The 18,155-nt window shown below is 32.9% G+C and overlaps 1 protein-coding gene across 1 annotated transcript; it reads left to right on the top strand.

The window, feature by feature from the left end:
- Nucleotides 1–60: 60 nt before the first annotated feature.
- Nucleotides 61–2,101, top strand: LOC144844594 (transcription factor Jun-like). The gene has a single exon (XM_078701571.1). It carries the CDS (start codon nt 229–231, stop codon nt 1,168–1,170), a length of 942 nt encoding a protein of 313 aa, XP_078557697.1. The 5' UTR covers nt 61–228; the 3' UTR covers nt 1,171–2,101.
- Nucleotides 2,102–18,155: the final 16,054 nt, after the last annotated feature.

Raw genomic sequence — 18,155 nt, 5'->3', positions numbered from 1 at the left:
TGTCATTTCAGTAGTAACTATTTTTAGACATTGAGTCAGTGGGTATAAAACTGACTCAGCCTTTGCTTAGGAAACGCATTCCAATACTCGAAGAAACACAGTCGAGTTCTATGTGCTAAACACAAAAATCGTTCAACCAATACATAACGAAGGAATCCCGAGTATATTTGTGTCGGTAGTGACTCACAACTTTAACCTAAGAGACGTTTAGTCAGTGTTTTCATTTGTATGTCGACCACTGAGGAAAAGGACACTGTAATTGTACAACAGACACGATCCAAGATGGAGACTCAATTTTACGAAGACCATCCAAACTGGATACAGAAAAAGAAAACCATGACTTTGGATCTAGCTCCTGGCTCTCGCAGTAAGAAGCCAATTACACTTTTATCTACACCTGATGTAAATATGTTAAAACTAGCATCACCTGAACTTGAAAAATTGATCGTTAACCAGCAGGGAAATGTATGCACAACACCAACACCAACGCAGTTCATTTGCCCGAAAAACGTAACGGACGAACAAGCAGCGTTTGCTCAAGGCTTTGTGGAGGCTCTTCATAATTTGCATCATTATACAAATGGCGAGGACGGTAGCGTGGTAGAAGCACAAAATGTACAATACTTCTCTCAAGCAGGAGGCGTAGTAACCCGAGCCCCACCAAATATTGTGGTAACCAGTACTCAGGCGTTCAATCCAGCACTCACAACAACAACTCTACCTGGAGCTTCACCAGCTGTAAGTATGACATACACCTCAAATAATAGTATGCCTACGTCAACAGCCCATGCTTCAGTCAGTGTCATTAATAATAACCCGCAAGCTTGGAGCCGACAGCAGCATATTATAAAACAAGAAGAAGCAGAACAAACAGTGCCAGTTTACCATGCCACACCACCAATGTCCCCAATTGATATGGACACACAAGAAAGGATTAAATCCGAAAGGAAACGACTAAGGAATAGGATTGCGGCCAGCAAGTGTCGTAAAAGGAAATTGGAGCGAATTTCACGTTTGGAAGATAAAGTAGATGAATTAAAATCACAAAATCAAGATTTACAAACAGCAGCCACAAAATTGAGAGAACAAGTATGTCGACTGAAACAAAACGTAATGGAACATGTGAAGAGTGGATGTCAGGTTATGCTTGCTCAACAGTTAGCATTTTAAACATCATAAACTATATAAACAGACAATGAATGAAAAGAACATTTTGCCTTGAATGCTACAAAGAAACAGGGAGTTTATTTTATAGGGTACTACTACTTTAGCAAGAACTATCAACTTTTTTAAGACTTGTAATACTGTTTATATTTATTCGCGGGTATACGGTACATACTTCGAATATGTCACGTAGGCCTACAAACTAACTAAAACCAGCATTTTTGTAAATGACCGTGATTATTTGTTTACGACCAGACAGAAATGTATGCTAAATTTATAATGAATAATGCATTTTAAAAGTATTGTAAAAATAAGTTGACAATTGTGTCGTTTATCAATATTGGTTTATGCAATGGTTCAGTAATCTTTTTAAATGTGGCGTCCGTGTCACGAGTTTCAACTCGTGACTCTAGAGTGTACCAGCAGTTTTTATTTGTACTCTTCTTTAGGCCAATGCTATATCAACAATCCATATCACGAATAAATAATCTCCCATATTTCGGAATACGTAATAAAGGTCAAAGTAAAAAATTTCGTTGTAAATACAAATTCGATAGGCTAAATTAGTTGGGCTGGAACCATTACGTTTAGTTATTAAAAAAACGATCTAAAATCAGTATTATTATAATATGTGGATAATATTGTTATAAATTATTAAGGAGGGCAACTGCTGGTCATTGTTATCCTATATTTTGCCAAAATAATAACGGTACATAATCAAATCTGATTTGCCAGTAAAATTCTATAATTATTGAGGTTAAATACCATTGTAGTTTCTGCGAGCGGGAACGGCGGCGATATTGACTGAAGTGTACATATATTATATTTGGCCAGAAGATCGCATGACGGCCAACAGTCAATTTATGTTACTTTGTATTTTATGTATAAAAGAAATTTAAGGTCACTGAATAAAATTTTAAAATATGAAGAAAATTTATTCCAGTTTCTCGTGTATTGTATTATGTGTATTTATGAGACGAAAAACGACTGAATAACTATCACAAACGAGAAGACAATCTACGTTTCTACAGCTGCATTTTTCCTGAATTCGTCAAAGTTCAATTCAATTTATTTCCACAATAACATACAGGATAATAAATACAATGAAAAATCATGTGGGGGAGGGTCAGAATAATATATAATATATATATATATCTTGCCAACTCATATGCTATGACTTTATCCAAATTCCCTCACTTGCACTGATGAAGGGCTAGTGTTGCCCGAAAGCTCTGCTAACTTTTCTGGCTGTTTACTTTATCGTTTTGATTTAGCTTTTCGCTTTTTTTATTTGTATCTCCATTGAGATCCAGCCACTGATACCCACAGCATTGTCATTTTTTTCAGTAATTTGCCTTTGGATTAATATATATATATATATATATATATATAATATAAGTCAGAAAGACTTCTAAGTTTGACCCACCATAAGAAAGTTGAAATATTTAAAATCATTGTTGTACAGTAATTGTGTTGGTGATCACTCGTTTCATCAAAATAATTGACAAAATTGTTTATTTAAAAAAAAATAATAATTTGATCATGGCCGCACGAACTTTGCCCGTGGGTCTTCCGTCCCCGTCCGTAAATGAGGAAATCTGTCTTCAACCTTGTACAAAACCACCCTGGACAGCAATCCTAAGTTCATCGGATCGGAAGGCGTGGATGTTTGACCATCACCCTGAAGCAAAATGATCTTCTTCATATACAGTAGTATATTAATTTAACATTGGCCTACATTGATGAGAAAACTATACACACAACATCTGGATCCCAATGAAGTAAGCATGTTACTTAAATTGTTGGTACCCTATCGGCTTTGGCGTCTCATTATATGCTTATTAAACGGAACATTAATTTCAACATTATTTTCTAATTAGTACCGTCTGTATTCATTTGAAACACGATGATAATATAGCCTATCTGTAGATATTCAACCACATATCATCGTGCAAATGGACAGTGCATTTTCCCGCACTGCGTATCATGTTGGTGCCCAACAAAACAGGTGTAAGCATTTTTTTGACAAACTGTTCCTTTCTCGCAAACAACTAAATTGTCATTTTCCGGTTAAACTAGTGAACCAACTTAAAGTCTTAAGTCTCTAATCACGGCTTCTGATAGTTCGTATGGCATTTGTTTCTTTATGTCAAATCGTGTTGTCATACTATAGAATATATTTCCGATCCAGTTGGAAAGCTGAAGCAGGTTTAGCAAAAACATTACCCCCACTGACCATGATGTACGATGGGTATACCGTACCCAGACGCTAGCCAGGCTTGTCATTCATGGTGAGCGAACACAGGTTCTCTCCACTGGAAATCCTGTTTTACCCCCAATTACCCCACAGACCTGCATTACCTTTAAGTGTTACGGTCAAATGGATAACGCCCACCCCCGGAAACAGAAGAAGTATTCTCCTAATTACAATAATGATAATTAAGATAACAATAACTTCATAATAATATTAACGATGATTATTATCAAAACATTATATCATTTTCAATTATGATATTACTGTTATTATTGATAATAATAATAGACAAAGTCAACAAAAATGATGTTCGATATGTTGTTTTTCAAAACTAATAATTAAAAATATGAAAAAAAAACCTTTTCTCTCTCGAAACCAAGTATCGTAAATACAAAAAGGCGCCTTCGAGCAATATGAGAGTATAGTTATGAACTGAAACAATTAATTGACTGATTTTTTTCCCAGGGGAAATCCCCTCAATTAAATAAATTATAAGTAAATATTATAAAAATATGTTGGGAATTTGTGGTTTTTTTTATTTATCAAATTACAGATTGTTGCATTGTTAACTATATCCCCACAATAGATAAGTTACGTCGGTAACTTCCAGTAACATATATCGAACAGAAATCGCTGATTGAATTCAAACAAGGCTTGTAATATTATGTTCATTGGTGCAGAAGTCCAGTTAAAGATACAAATGTCCCCCTAAAAAATAATATGTCAATTTGGTTTATTGACTATTTTTAATCTTAATGTCAAATATTATTGACTTCGACCAAAAATTGGATTGAAAAAAAAAATTCCTGAAAAAACCTTTAAAAAAAAGTCAATGGAATGGGTTTTTTATTGTTAAAATTAATAGTTTAGGCCTATTTTGTCTTTTTATAAGTGAAATCATTATTTTCTTTTTTTCGTTTTTTTTTACAGAAGTGATTAGGCCTAACTTGATCAAAACTACAAAATGACCTATTGAAAGTTCATTCAATTCTCATTTTTAAAGAAACGATGCAAAAACAAAATAATGAAATAAAACATATAGGCCTAGGCCTATGCCTATTTAGGAGAATTGTGCACTATACTGATTGTTTATAATTTGACTATAATAATTAAGTTTTTCCATGCATGTAATTAGTAATTCACAAACTAAAAACTAAAGGGTGTGGCGGAATTTTTCAAAACACATAATTATTCTTTTCCTGGGACCGATGCGGTGAACCCTCCATGTTAATGACTTATGTCAATTGCGATTACTAAAACTGATAACATGATAAGTGCCAACACTCTCGGTAAACACTCAATACCGTCAAACAGAGTTATGTGGATATATCCTGATATATAACATATTTAGATCACTGATAGGTAGTAGTTTAAAGCATTATTATTTTCCTGCCTATCTTATATATTACTGAACGTGTTCCTCGATGTGTTCCATCTCGTCGCCCTTGTGTCTCTGTCAAACCGAACCAGTGCTCTGTTCCAACCCATGTTTCGACACTTCGTTGCATCCAATCTTGGGAACATACTCCCAACTTTTTTTTATGACATTTTAACCAATTTTTAAAAAAATTAATTTTAAAAACCTATTTTGTTCAGCAACATTTCAACATATTTCTTTGTTAATAACTTCTTTCATGGGTAAACCTCTTTTTTTTAGTCTTTGCAATTGCAAAACAAAATATAAATATTTATATATAAACACATAATTATTATATAGAATAAATCTCTCCAAATTTAGCAAACCAAATATCCCCACCAGCATCCAAATGTGAGTCCTTCTGAATAAAATGAGATTCAGTCCTTGGAGGACAAGTCAAGAGTAAAGACAATCATCAGGGAAGAGGGAGAATTTTTCCTGCAACATTTTGAGATAAACTAAAATAATTTGGGAAAGTAGGAACATTTTCGTTCGAGTAGGCATATAATATGTGTCGATGACTTCCTCGATCCCTCTTCCGCCTCTACAAAAAGCTTGCTTTTTGTCACGTCAGTATATTCAGGTCCGATTGTTTATAATTAGGCCTAGGCCCTATATATTATATAGTATTATATACTTATTTACATACAACTTGTCCTATTGGTATATAAGCACTCTAGGCGTTGTTTACTGTTCTGATGATGAGAAGAGTTTCTCGAAACATATGTCACATTTTAAGGCAGTTTGCCTTTTTATTAAATGCCTCGCTATAGTCATTTTAACTCGTAAGTTTGGTGGTATTATTCATGATTTATTATACAGTATAAGTATTTCAAAACATTCGTTTATACCTATACTGAATTTTTTATTATAGGTCTATAATTGTGGGTCAACTTCGTGATTTTATCAGATTTTTTTTAATGAAAATTACTGCCGTAACGTAAAAATAAAGATAAAGTCAAATGTTAATTTACTGAGTCATTATTTTAGTGTTATGGGCCTACAGCTAATTAATGACAGTGCATTTTAAACAATAATAATAATAATTTGTTAAAAGCAGTCATTAATCAACATAATATGACGACAGACAACATTGTTGGTTAATAATAATTTAATTAACGAGTGATGATAATGCCTCAGTGGTTCATGATTCCATGATAAAAGTTCAAACGTACAGTTACCTCTCAATAATCATTATATAATATTATTGGCCTTCGATGATTAAATATACAATCACTTAAAAAACATATTATTTGACTTTTAAACGTACAGTAGAATCCCCATAAATTATACACTTGCATAGGGGTTCCCGTTTACACGGGAAGTACCGGTATGGTGTTCCCTAAATAGAGGTGTCAGATGAAAGGGATTCTGCTGTAATTTTTCTTTTCAATTTCAATTTTTTCTATCTTTTTTGTCGTATTTATATTGTGTTGGTTTTTTTGTAATATCACGAACTTGTATGTAAAAACAATCAATATTGATTGAACAAGTTGTACTGCACATCAGTCTCGTGAAGTTTATATATATATTTTAAAAATAATTAAGAATGTATTGAAATAAAAAAACAACAAAAAAGATATAATATCTAAAAAATCCCAAACTTTTCCAGATAAGTTTATTAGATTAGCTATTGAATGCTGTAGGGAAGAGCTTGGAAATTCCCAAACGGCTTTATAACATAGATGCTGGTGGTGAAATTGAGCATGAAGGTTCGGCATTCCGGAGGGAGACTAGCACACAAGAGTTCACATAAGCACTGCTCTAGTGTAAGACATACATTTCCTGTGTTGATCTCTATATGAAGCCTGTTCCAAAAATCAATGCCAAAAGCGTGATGCTACAAGTTATAATTTCATTAAAGGGACCGTTCACTTGAATGAAATTCATAAATTCTAATACAGACAATATTCGTCGGTGTCATCCCGAAGACAAACAATATTGGCACGCGCGAATAATCATTTTTAACCCAATTTGACGAATCGACAAGTAAACGTAACCAACCTATCGATACATATACCTACTACAATTGAATGTTTTGTATTAATTAAAGAGAGCTTTTCCGTAGTCATTTTGGAGTATATGCTTTGATAGAACGTGCACTTCTTGATGACATTGGTACGGTTTCTGTACACACGCGTTCAAACTGTGATGGTACGGATTTGTACGCGCGCGTTCAAACCTGTTGAAATGGTGCGGTTGTTGTAGGCTACACACGCGTTCAAACTGTGATGGTACGGATTTGTACGCGCGCGTTCAACCCTGTTGAAATGGTACGGTTTTTGTACGCGCGATGCAAACACTGATAACAAAGGTAATGGTTTGTGTACGCGCGTGTACAAACCTTGATGAAAATGGTACGGTTTTGATACGAACGCATGTTTATTCTTTAATTGTCACGATAATCGCCGCCCGATGTCATCTTCGGTGTTGCTATTGTCAACAAGTCTTGAAAGTTTGCATCAAGGTGGCGCAGTACTACCCTTAACAGAGCCGTATATTTAATCCAATCAAATCAATAAAAATTGATCAAAGGTGTCACTGCAATCTTTCATGGTGTCTCGTACAGTAAATTAAATTCTAAAAGTAGCTATTTTTTTCCCTTTTTTAAACACTATTATAGTACTTGATACAGTAACTGTTATTAATTTATGTCAGAGAATCATCAAGTAGAAATATGTTTTGCCCAACTCGGACTATGAGATCTGTAAGTCATTATGGGTTTGAATCCGGACTGAAAAACAACAAATTCAAATATATCTTGTATAGGATATAGGATGTTGGGAAGGGGTTGGAGAGATGGGGTGAAAATAGACTGTTTGTATTTGATAGAATACCAATTAATTCTCCCTTTTCAAAAGCCCGAATCAGCCCCAATCCGAATCCTCTTCCTATGAATTATAATCTCCACACCAAAATAATAAAATTTAAGATCGGTAATATATATTTAGCAAGGGATCTATGCGGCGGCTTATTTATCATAAAGAGCTGGTAGGTTGCTGTCAGACACATTCAGATGTCAGCAGTTCCGTGAGAATATCATTAATTACGAATTGATTGTATATTCAATTTTTGGAGCCAAATCTTTAAACGTTTGCAACGTTATATTAGTTTCGTTTCACGTAGTTCATTTTTCATCGTAGTGGTTAATCAGAATCACAACCACCACCACAATCATCATCAAAACCATGCAAATCTCAACCATCTCATTGTAACCATTGCTACGTCATCATCTCCACCACCACCATCAATCATCATCACTAGTTTTTTAAACCCTTGTCATCGCATGAACGAACACCACCACCACCGCCGCCCGGCGTCATCATACTGCCACAACCACAAAAACGAGCACCAAGTAGTACCTCCTCCTACTCCTCAACACCACCAATCATCACAGAAACATCCGTCAACATCTTCGTCCGCAACTATATTACATCAACCACAACTACACCACTACACAACAATTAAAAACCACCAAATTATGATGCCCAGCATTTTCGCCATTATTAATATTAGTGGGTTGACTTGAAAACAGCCAAAGACAAAATGCAATTATAACGAAGGCAATGTCATTGTGAAGTGGAAACTATTATTGTTATGCAAATCATTATTGAATGAAATTATAATAATATTGCTATTATATGAATTTTTACATAAATCAACGAATAGAACACAGCAATTTGTAATTTCTGTTGAGATGTCTAATTTATAATATACTGTAGCGAATTATATGCTTCTGAATTTTAATTTTCAATTCGGATGGATGTGTAACTAGGATTGTTTTTTTTGTGGGGTTGAGTGGGGCAGGGGATGTTTGTGTTGTGGGTGAGAAAATTGGTCAGAAAACTGCTCTATAAAAAAAATTCTTTAAAATCAATAATTATCTTTATGCATTAGGTTTATTTAGGTTAGGAACGTCTATACGGTACGACTGCATTATGTAGACAATATCCAAAAACTGCAAACTAACAACACAATTTAATTACCCTGGTAATCTAGGCCAGGTCTACTACCATGCAATGTTGCAGAACTCGTTGCCAAACTATCTTGTAATTTCCAAAGACCGTATGTAATTATTTAACTAAAGGACACCAATAGAAATTAAAGCAATACATTTCTTTCACGTGAAATTGATGGTGCGCGTCCCCTTTCAAATATTGTGGGAACATTTCCTACATTCACGTACCTCCATATCACATGATATTAAAACAGTGCATTTATTCAGAAACAAACACATTTTATTAAAAAAAACATGCATATTAACTACACATTGTACAAACACTTTTTTATTTCACTTCAATAGATCTTCGAGTAATAAAATAGAGTATAATACAGAAATACACTGGGCACAAATTATAATTTTTTTTAAATAAATAAAATCTAGGCTTTAACAATGGAAATCTAATGAACAATAAAATACATATTATGTGCAGTACAATACAAATAAAACCAAGTCTATTAATTTGTAAGTGCAAGTTATACCTGCGTCACATGATACCATTATTATGTACCATAAGAAAACAAAGTATTACTGTTTCTTAAATCATTAACTTGCATAAATATTAATAGAAATTACCTTTGTTTTTGTCTTTATTACCCTGGATGTCCCTGGAGGTTCTAGGCCTTGTGTTTACAAACCTAACCTTCAGAAGTGAAACTAATATTCTTCCTTAAAAAGGTCTTCCAAAGAGAAATTATGGCACAGAAAAATTAAATGTTTAAAAGTATATATATGATTGACATCAATACAAAAGTTAGTTAGCCTTGGGGACTGAAAGTACATGGCAAAAGTAAGCCAATTTTAACAAGGCTGAAAACAAGAATATATTGTCAATCTGATATTGATATCCCATGGGAAAGGTAGATTTCCAATGGTGTGATTGCAATAATTCTTGGGTGATTAATGAAAGTAAACTTTTCCCCATGCCACAATAAACTTTGCACATACTTCTGCTGTAAGCATAGTATATCTATATGATATTCCTCATGTGAAAAGCTTTGCACATACTGGGCATTAATGTGGTACTGTATGTGCACATGTGCAGCACATACAATTGGCAAACTATCAATAAAAAATTAAAATATAAAATTAAGATATATTTCAAGCAAGTAATGATAATTAATGTAAAGCACTGATTATGACCGTTAAAGAAATGTGCACTCTATTAAGTGCTGTATTAAGTATTATAATGTTAACTTTCATAATTAGTTCATCTCATAGTCTTAAACATATAGTAAAGTAACAACCATTTCTGCTGGGTACCCCTAGATATTACAACTATTCCAACATTGTGTATGGCGTGGTACATGGTGTGTACATAATGTAGGAACGTGCAGGTGAAAGTGTTGGTACACAGAACGGATAAGGTCTATGTAAATACAAAGACATGCACACAGATGTTTAATCATCTGGTGTCAAATCAATACATAACAAACATTTTATTGGTATTATAAATTTCATAAACCTGACAATTTTAATTAACATGAAAAGGACAAATGTTGCAATAACATGAACATTTTTATACTGTATAAATGTATAAAACCTACTGTGGTTATATAAACTAGTACAGTACCATACAACTAGACAAGCAATGTGAAATTTTGGATTATTATAAGAGTGCATATTGCCACACTGTTTACACATTGAAAATGGCAATTCATGAGTTTAATAAATTCATCATGTCAATTATTTTTGTGTTAAATTTTGAAGACAACCTAACTGCAGTATTAATGAAAAAAGATCCATTCCATGTGTGGGAGACTCGCAAACAAGGATTTTGGTTCTCATAAAAACTTTGTTTTTGTAATGTTGATCCTAGCCTCGATTTATTTCCCACATAAGTATTTATGAAACATGTTTTTTTGAAATGTGTTCTTTCTGAAATGTATTGAGTTGTTCTAATAGTGTTATGAAACATGTATTTAAGAAATGTGTTCTTTACGAAATGTCTAATAAAGTGTATCACTTCTTCTTGAGCCGTGACCTTCTGGAAAACCTAATCCTGTTGGAAACAAAGTCGGACTGTTCCAAATCCAAACGGGAAATTGTTGGGATGGATCTCAGGAAATGACTAGACACCATATAAAAATATTTTGTTGTATTACATTGTTTAAAGAAAAAAACAATGCAGTCATTGACAACAATTAATTGTTTGTTATTCTTTCTACACAGCAGGTATAAACTGTAAAATTAAAAAAAGTTAACATTTCGTTTACTTTAGTGCAAGCAATGAAATTTCTAGGATGAATAAATGTTTTTAATAATAAACTATACAATAACAAGAATATGATCAAATTCTGAAACAAATGTGAATATTTTTATCTTTTTAACATATTTAGTTTATTGGTATACTTAATTAAATAAATAATAATGGAATCAATTGGTATAGAAGCATATTAAAATTAAAATAATATTGATACAGTATCAATAACATTAACATATAAATCAGACAAACATAATTCTGTGACTTTTCAAGATTTCTGAGACATGCACTTGATTCAGTACAATAATACCATATACCACACAGACTAATATTATATGTGTTGGTTTAAAACCAGTAGGTCTAAAGTATTCAATGGCTTTCTAGGTAAAATAATCAGTTATTTCAAGTGAAATTAATTACAATAATTAATACCAGGTAAAGTATACAGTTCCAATGAATAATAACATATTGAAACACAGCGTGAGATGTGACCTGATGACCCCATGTACATAATTGTTACATCACAGCCTAGAAAATGCTTTTTTATTATCAAAATTACAAGTACAAGATTATATATATTTTTGTATAGAATAAAAATGTGCAAAATGGGAAAAAATGTATTTTCCATTGTCAGCAGGATTTATTTTTCTGATTAAAGTCACCAACTGGTACATGTAAAGAAGGGAACCCAGCAATAACTCAGACATTGATTGATATGAAACTGAAATTGAATGAAAATGGATTTTGAATAAAAAACTTTTATCGGGACTTTCAATGCAGGTACATGTAGTGGTCAATCAAGATGAACATAGCAAAGCCTGAACCAGTGCAATACCAATGGTAACATCTTGGATGACATTCCTATGTCCCACCAAAAGATCTAGAAGTGTGACGTATGTTCAACCATTGTAATATACAGAGAGTGGCACAGTAGACTGTAATCAATCTCAACTAATGTAAACACACTTAATAATTGCGCTACATATTTAATAGAGTATTTAGAAAGCTTGATAAAAATAAGAGTACAATTGAATATGGAAACATACTATAAGGTATCATAAATATGGTTAGACTAATTAAATACACTTTATAGAAGCATAAAAAAGTATTCTTTTGTTTAAGATACAAATATAAAAGTTAAACAGACACAAATTCAAAATAAACCTACTGGAACAAACTGATGGCGATATTTTGAACAAGATCAGGTCTATCACAAGCAGGATATCAACGTGGCATAGCAAATAAAGGGATTTCCTGAAATCTGTAGTTTGCATTGTATTTGCTAAACGCATTAAAATGCTAAAAACAAGTTTTACCAGCAAGCTATGTAAAGCACCCATATTGTGTATCTTTTCATACAATATCTCCCAATTCTGATGTGATGTTTTCAGCCGAGATTTATTGTAATACCACCACTACTGGAGAGAAAACATAGCGGTCATGAAAGGGTGGTGGAGGAGGACGGATGTGAAAGGGGTGGGGTGTCTTTTTATAAAGACGTGTCTTGTATAAAAAAACTGACAAGAAGGCATCATAAGGATTCCTATGCATGAGTTAAAGATGTTATTAATGGCAGCAAACTAAATTACATCCTTAACTTTTCTTGATTTTCTACACTGACATTTATAAACCACGAGCCTCCAATCACACTTTTATTAAAATTCAATTCAGACAGATAAGCAAGATAAACTAAAGTGTGTATTTTGCATATTCAACAGGAAATGCTTTTCCTTCTGGAAAGGATGGAATTTATTTTAATTTGAAATAGGTGTAAAGTAACTTTGTTATCCTATTATACATCATTAACAAATTGACCTTTGTAAAGGGAAATTGTTTTAAAGAAAGAATATTTAATTATTAAGATTAAAAAATTAGTACAGTACTACTACAGCAAATGATGGTCAGATAACAACACCTAACTAACAACCTATTATAAAATGAAACAAGCCAAGAAGACTGAGCACATATGAGTACAGCAGTCCCTACTCTCTACAGCAGTCAATTTTCACTAGGCAAGAAAACACTGATGACAGTAGGTAAAAGAATGCATGCTGTCTCTCAGCAACACAAAAATAATGGTATTAGTGAGGACTTTTGACCAGGGGACATTTCAACTAAATGCAAAATGTATAATTTGGAAAGATTGGCTTTGTGAGCGCGCACAAGAGAGATGTGGATGGTTTGCTATTCTGGATTCTGGCAACATAAAGGGCACCAAACAAGATAGCCACAACAGCAAAATTTCATATAGAATTTATATCAAATGTATAGGTATGTGTAACGAACAGGTCAAAACTATTGAAAACCGAAGTCGCTCATCAATAAAGGATGACCACCTTATAGACAATGTTTTGCCCCAGCCATTAGAGGAGTTGAATCAGCTGGTGGAGAAATTGAAAGATTCAGAATTTAGAAAGAACATATAGTATTTATTTCTCAATGTGATCCAAAGTGTGATGTCTTATAGATAGAGAAACAAGGATAGGGAACGAGCAGGATTGCAGATTGAGACTGATGTACAGTATTGTAAAAGGGTATAGAAAAGACAAACACTACCACTATACGTTCATAGCAGTCCCACTGTTCACAGAATCACTTTCCCTGCTAGAATCTTAAAAATCATTTAAGCAAAGTTTTCTTTGAATTATCAATTCAAACTATAAGCCTAGAACTATGACAAATGTTTAGTTTGCAGAAGGCAGATAGGGACTAAAGCCTTTGGGCTATTCGTAAATGAACAAAAAAACTTAAATAAAAACTATTCGTCTAGACCTAGTGTGATAAAACATGTCTACAACAAGACAAATTATTAAAGAATAAATCAAATGATCAATTAAAGATAACATTTTAAAAGACCAATAAAATATAATGAACTTTAAATTAAGGAAGATTGAATCATGTGTCATATCATTTACATTTATAGCATGACATTATATGTATACAACTGTTTCCTATAGAATGAATAATGTGGATTTCTAATTTTAGATCAGAGTAGGCCAAGTATGATACGAGGGTTGATAATTTACAATGTTCAACATACTAAATGAATATTTAACTGTTTATTTACCTTTTTATGATGTAAATTGTAAAATATGGTTGAGAATGCAGCATAAATCTTAGAAACAAAAGATAAAGCACTCTGTGAATTGTGTGGGCAACATAACCTTACTTCATTTTTATTATATTTATTATCTGTTGTATGTTTTATGAATGTGTGATTATGAAAAATAAAAAATAACTAAAATCTTTAGAACCCTTATTTTTCAGGATGATACTACTTATCATTATTCATAATTTAAAGGAAATAGTTATATTACTAGTTACCAAAATAATCTAAAGGCAAAACCAGATAGAACTCCCAAACACTTTTACTAATTTGTCGGTTTTTATTTTTAGATATTCACAAGCATGTTCACAGCTTTTTACAAATGAAGAGACAGCAATAGAGTGGTACACATTTTCTTTCCATTTTATTATTATGATCCTTGGGTGTGGCTTGTTCAGGTTCCCAGGATTTGCCTTGGTCTATAATATATATACAGTATTGTTTGCTAAGTCTATAACATCTTCAACTAAAAAAAAGTAAAATCTACATTAATAGTCAGAGGGGGCTATACATATTAAGAAGGACTTTAGGACTTGCACAAGATAATAAAGTAGCATACAAACATTCATGTACGTATGATTATTAAAGTGTGTGACTGCTCAACACATTTACAACCGTAAATATGTAGCTCCACAGAAAGATTCCATTTTAGACCACAAATCCAGTACTCAAGACACCCGTTTTCCGTGAAAACTCCAGGTCAATAACAATGCCAATACAGTTTATTTGTACTTGACTCAGAGACCATAAAATTATAGAACACTAGACATGAAACTCGTCACTTTGACGAGTTAGTTATCCGCACCACGACAAACGCCACGTGCACGTCATACGTTGGAATATTGCACACAGATAAAGATTATGGCATTATGACAAGAACTGAAGAATATGATATGCTGTTAGTGCTGAATTCTGTCAATTTTGTGTCATATAGTATATACATGCAAACAGTATAAGCTGTATACATATTACATACAGTGTAGAATAGGTGAAATTACGGGACCCGCCATTTATTCCAATTTTTAACATGGCGACGGTATCAAAATGAAACACTTAGATAGCAATTTCAGAAGGAAATTATCTCAGGAACAACATATTAACGTGTAGAAGAAATTTGAATACGTAAAATATAGATGCGCACCCTTTTAAATGTGATGAACTATTACGCAAAATATGAAAATACGACTTTTTTTATTCAACTGGCCATATGATGACGTCACAACATCCGATTGGCAAAATGTTTACATGAATTCGTATCTACAATCCAATAGCTTCCAGAAAACGTTTTAATCGTGATTATCACATTTTATTCTTACGAGCTATTACAGATTAAAATTTACTGTAAAGATGAAATTAATGACCCACGTAATTAAAATTTTTAGGCATGATGACGTCATAAAAATTAAAATATTTTAATCTCATGCTAAAGAAAGTTGATTGACCTACACAATATATAAATGTAGGAGAAAAAGGAATACAGATAAGCGTGATGCGCTCCATTGAATGTGATGAGCAATAACGAAAGAGACAAAAATCCTATATTTTACATTCGTGTGGCCATACGATGACGTCACAATGTTTTTTTAGCCTTATTGATGCATGATCCGATATCTACAACTCATCAACTTCTAGATTTTGTAATAAAAATAAACGGTTAACGGTTTACTTTAGAAACTATGACTGTTTAAAAAAAGACATAATTTTGACGATTTTTTAAGCTTTTTCATAAAAAATGCGCACGAATTGTCTAATTCAACGTGTTTGTATGGCGTTATTTAAACTGGAAAAGGTCTAAATTGTTTTCAAAATTACTAGGAAAGGCTTGAAAAATATAATTCAAGAGAAAAAAATATGTTTTTAACGCTACGTGCGCACCGCGCGCGTAAAAAATTGCGCGCCCGTGGGAATTTTTGACATGCTCAAAATGACAAGAAACGCGTAAAAAGTTGTTTAGAAATTAATTTTGCGCATTTTGAAATTTTAAATGCGCGTGCGCGCGTAACTTCTTGTGAAACATGCCATTTTTAATCCGTAGAAAGTTTGCCCCTGATATGACTTAAATTTTGTCAAAGTGTCAATACTAAATGACTTTTGGTTTTTAATCTATGATCAATCATTGAAATTCATAAAATTGCGCGTAAGTCACGTTGCGCAACTATGACGTCATTCAAAAATAGGAGGTGCACAACTTCACGTAAATGCCCATATGTTGTCAAAGTTATGAAATGTTATGTTTACACATTTTAGAGGAACACGACTCACAAAAAGGAAGGAAGGAAAGAAGAATAATACAGAAAAAAAATATTGATCTCATACAATAACAAGGAGTTATCCGCTTGGTATACCAAGCGGATAACTAATAAAAGGATAAACAAACTCTCTATTTATTAGCCAGGACTACCATGGCCAGAGACTTAATAATAAATAATATAATAATTTATTAAAATACTATATTATTATTCGTTTACCTCAACACAAGATTGATAGAGAACAAGACTCTACAAATGGAAACATCAATTGCAACAAAAATGGTACAAGGAAAGTGAATTAATTGATATTGTGTTAATAATTGACTCACAGCGACCCAGAAATGGTCCAAGACATAGATGAGAAGATCATTGGCCCCTATAATGAAGAAGTTGGATCTACATGTGCAAAGATGTTAACAACCAGCAATAGTTGCAATATGCACACCTCTGATTCAACGTATACACAAGTTCTTAAAACACAGTGGTAAAATGGTTTTTATTGACTCCACAGGTTTGTGTAGTATATAATAAATTGGTTTTTGCTGAACAGGGTTCTTTTATCCCATCTTCACGTTGGCGTCGCACCCTGTATGTAAAATAAAGAAGCTATTGATAAGTTTAAATTCCACACAACAGTGGTTGATTGGAAAAGTTACCAAAGTATATCAAAGCGATGATGGCTGGGTGAGAGTGGAAGAGGTCAACATAACTAATACCAGAAAAACATACAAACGGCCAGTTTCAAAATTAGTTAAACTAGATGAGTGGGAAAATACATATTATTCTTAATTTACATTTTATTTAGTTTTAATAATGAGAGTTTCTCATCCGGGGGAGGATGTTGTATTTAAGGTTAAGCGTTATTACATGTATTACGTAACGATGCATTATTATGTTTACGCATATCAGATTAAGAACGTATGCTTATGTTGGTCGTGTGCGTTGTATTCAAACAAGTTTTAAAAAGTGTTCACATAGTTGTTATGAATCAGTTAGAGTATCTACGTCGAGCATGGTAGTAAAGTACCGACTAGTCTGTTGCTAACAATACAGTAAGGTTTTTCCATTTAAATTTCATAACGTTAAAACCATAGCCAACATACTTAATCAGGGTAAGCTTTAGTAAAAATAAATACATTTGCTGTTGCAGCTTGAAGGAAGAAAAAGAAAACAGCCTAGTAAAATCAGAAAAAACTTTGAAAAAATTAGAGTGTTCAAAGCAGGCCATACGCCTGAATAGCAGAGCATGAAATTATGGTTTAACTGAAGAAAAAATTGAGTCAGAAGAAAATTCCACTAAACATTTTATGATTTAAGTGTTGATAAATACATGGAAATTTGAGGACGCATTATAGTTAGAACTAAAACATCCCGCACATGGTCATGTTTCTGGGCATGCTCAGTATGTCTTCCTTAATCGCTGACTGAGTTGTCTAGCCTCGAAAAGTTGTTTGATATTGATTTCTATGATAAATTACTTGATAATCATGGGAGAAATAAAATAGAGACAGGTTTGTACTTAGATTGGAATAATCAAATTAATGTTATTGTTTTTGTCTAGGTTGGAACTACTTCAAAACGAACAGATCTTATACAGTAGGATTATTTAACATGAGGTATGTATGGCAAAGATGGATGAATAAATAATGTTATGGCATTGCAAAATAACAGATACATTACAAAAAAGCAATAACTAAAAATGTTGTTTTGATTTTAAAACAATATCTTCTTTCTTTTCCTGCTGAGTTTTTAAGATTACATA

This window comes from Antedon bifida, chromosome 6 (assembly GCF_963402885.1).
Source record: "Antedon bifida chromosome 6, ecAntBifi1.1, whole genome shotgun sequence".
Lineage (NCBI taxonomy): Eukaryota > Metazoa > Echinodermata > Crinoidea > Comatulida > Antedonidae > Antedon > Antedon bifida.
The sequence above is the reverse complement of the archived record's forward strand: the minus strand, read 5'-3'. Positions and strand labels throughout refer to the sequence as shown.

Excerpts from the sequence above, each read along its gene's own strand:
- LOC144844594 (XM_078701571.1), top strand. The coding sequence starts at position 229 with ATGTCGACCACTGAGGAAAAGGACACTGTAATTGTACAACAGACACGA.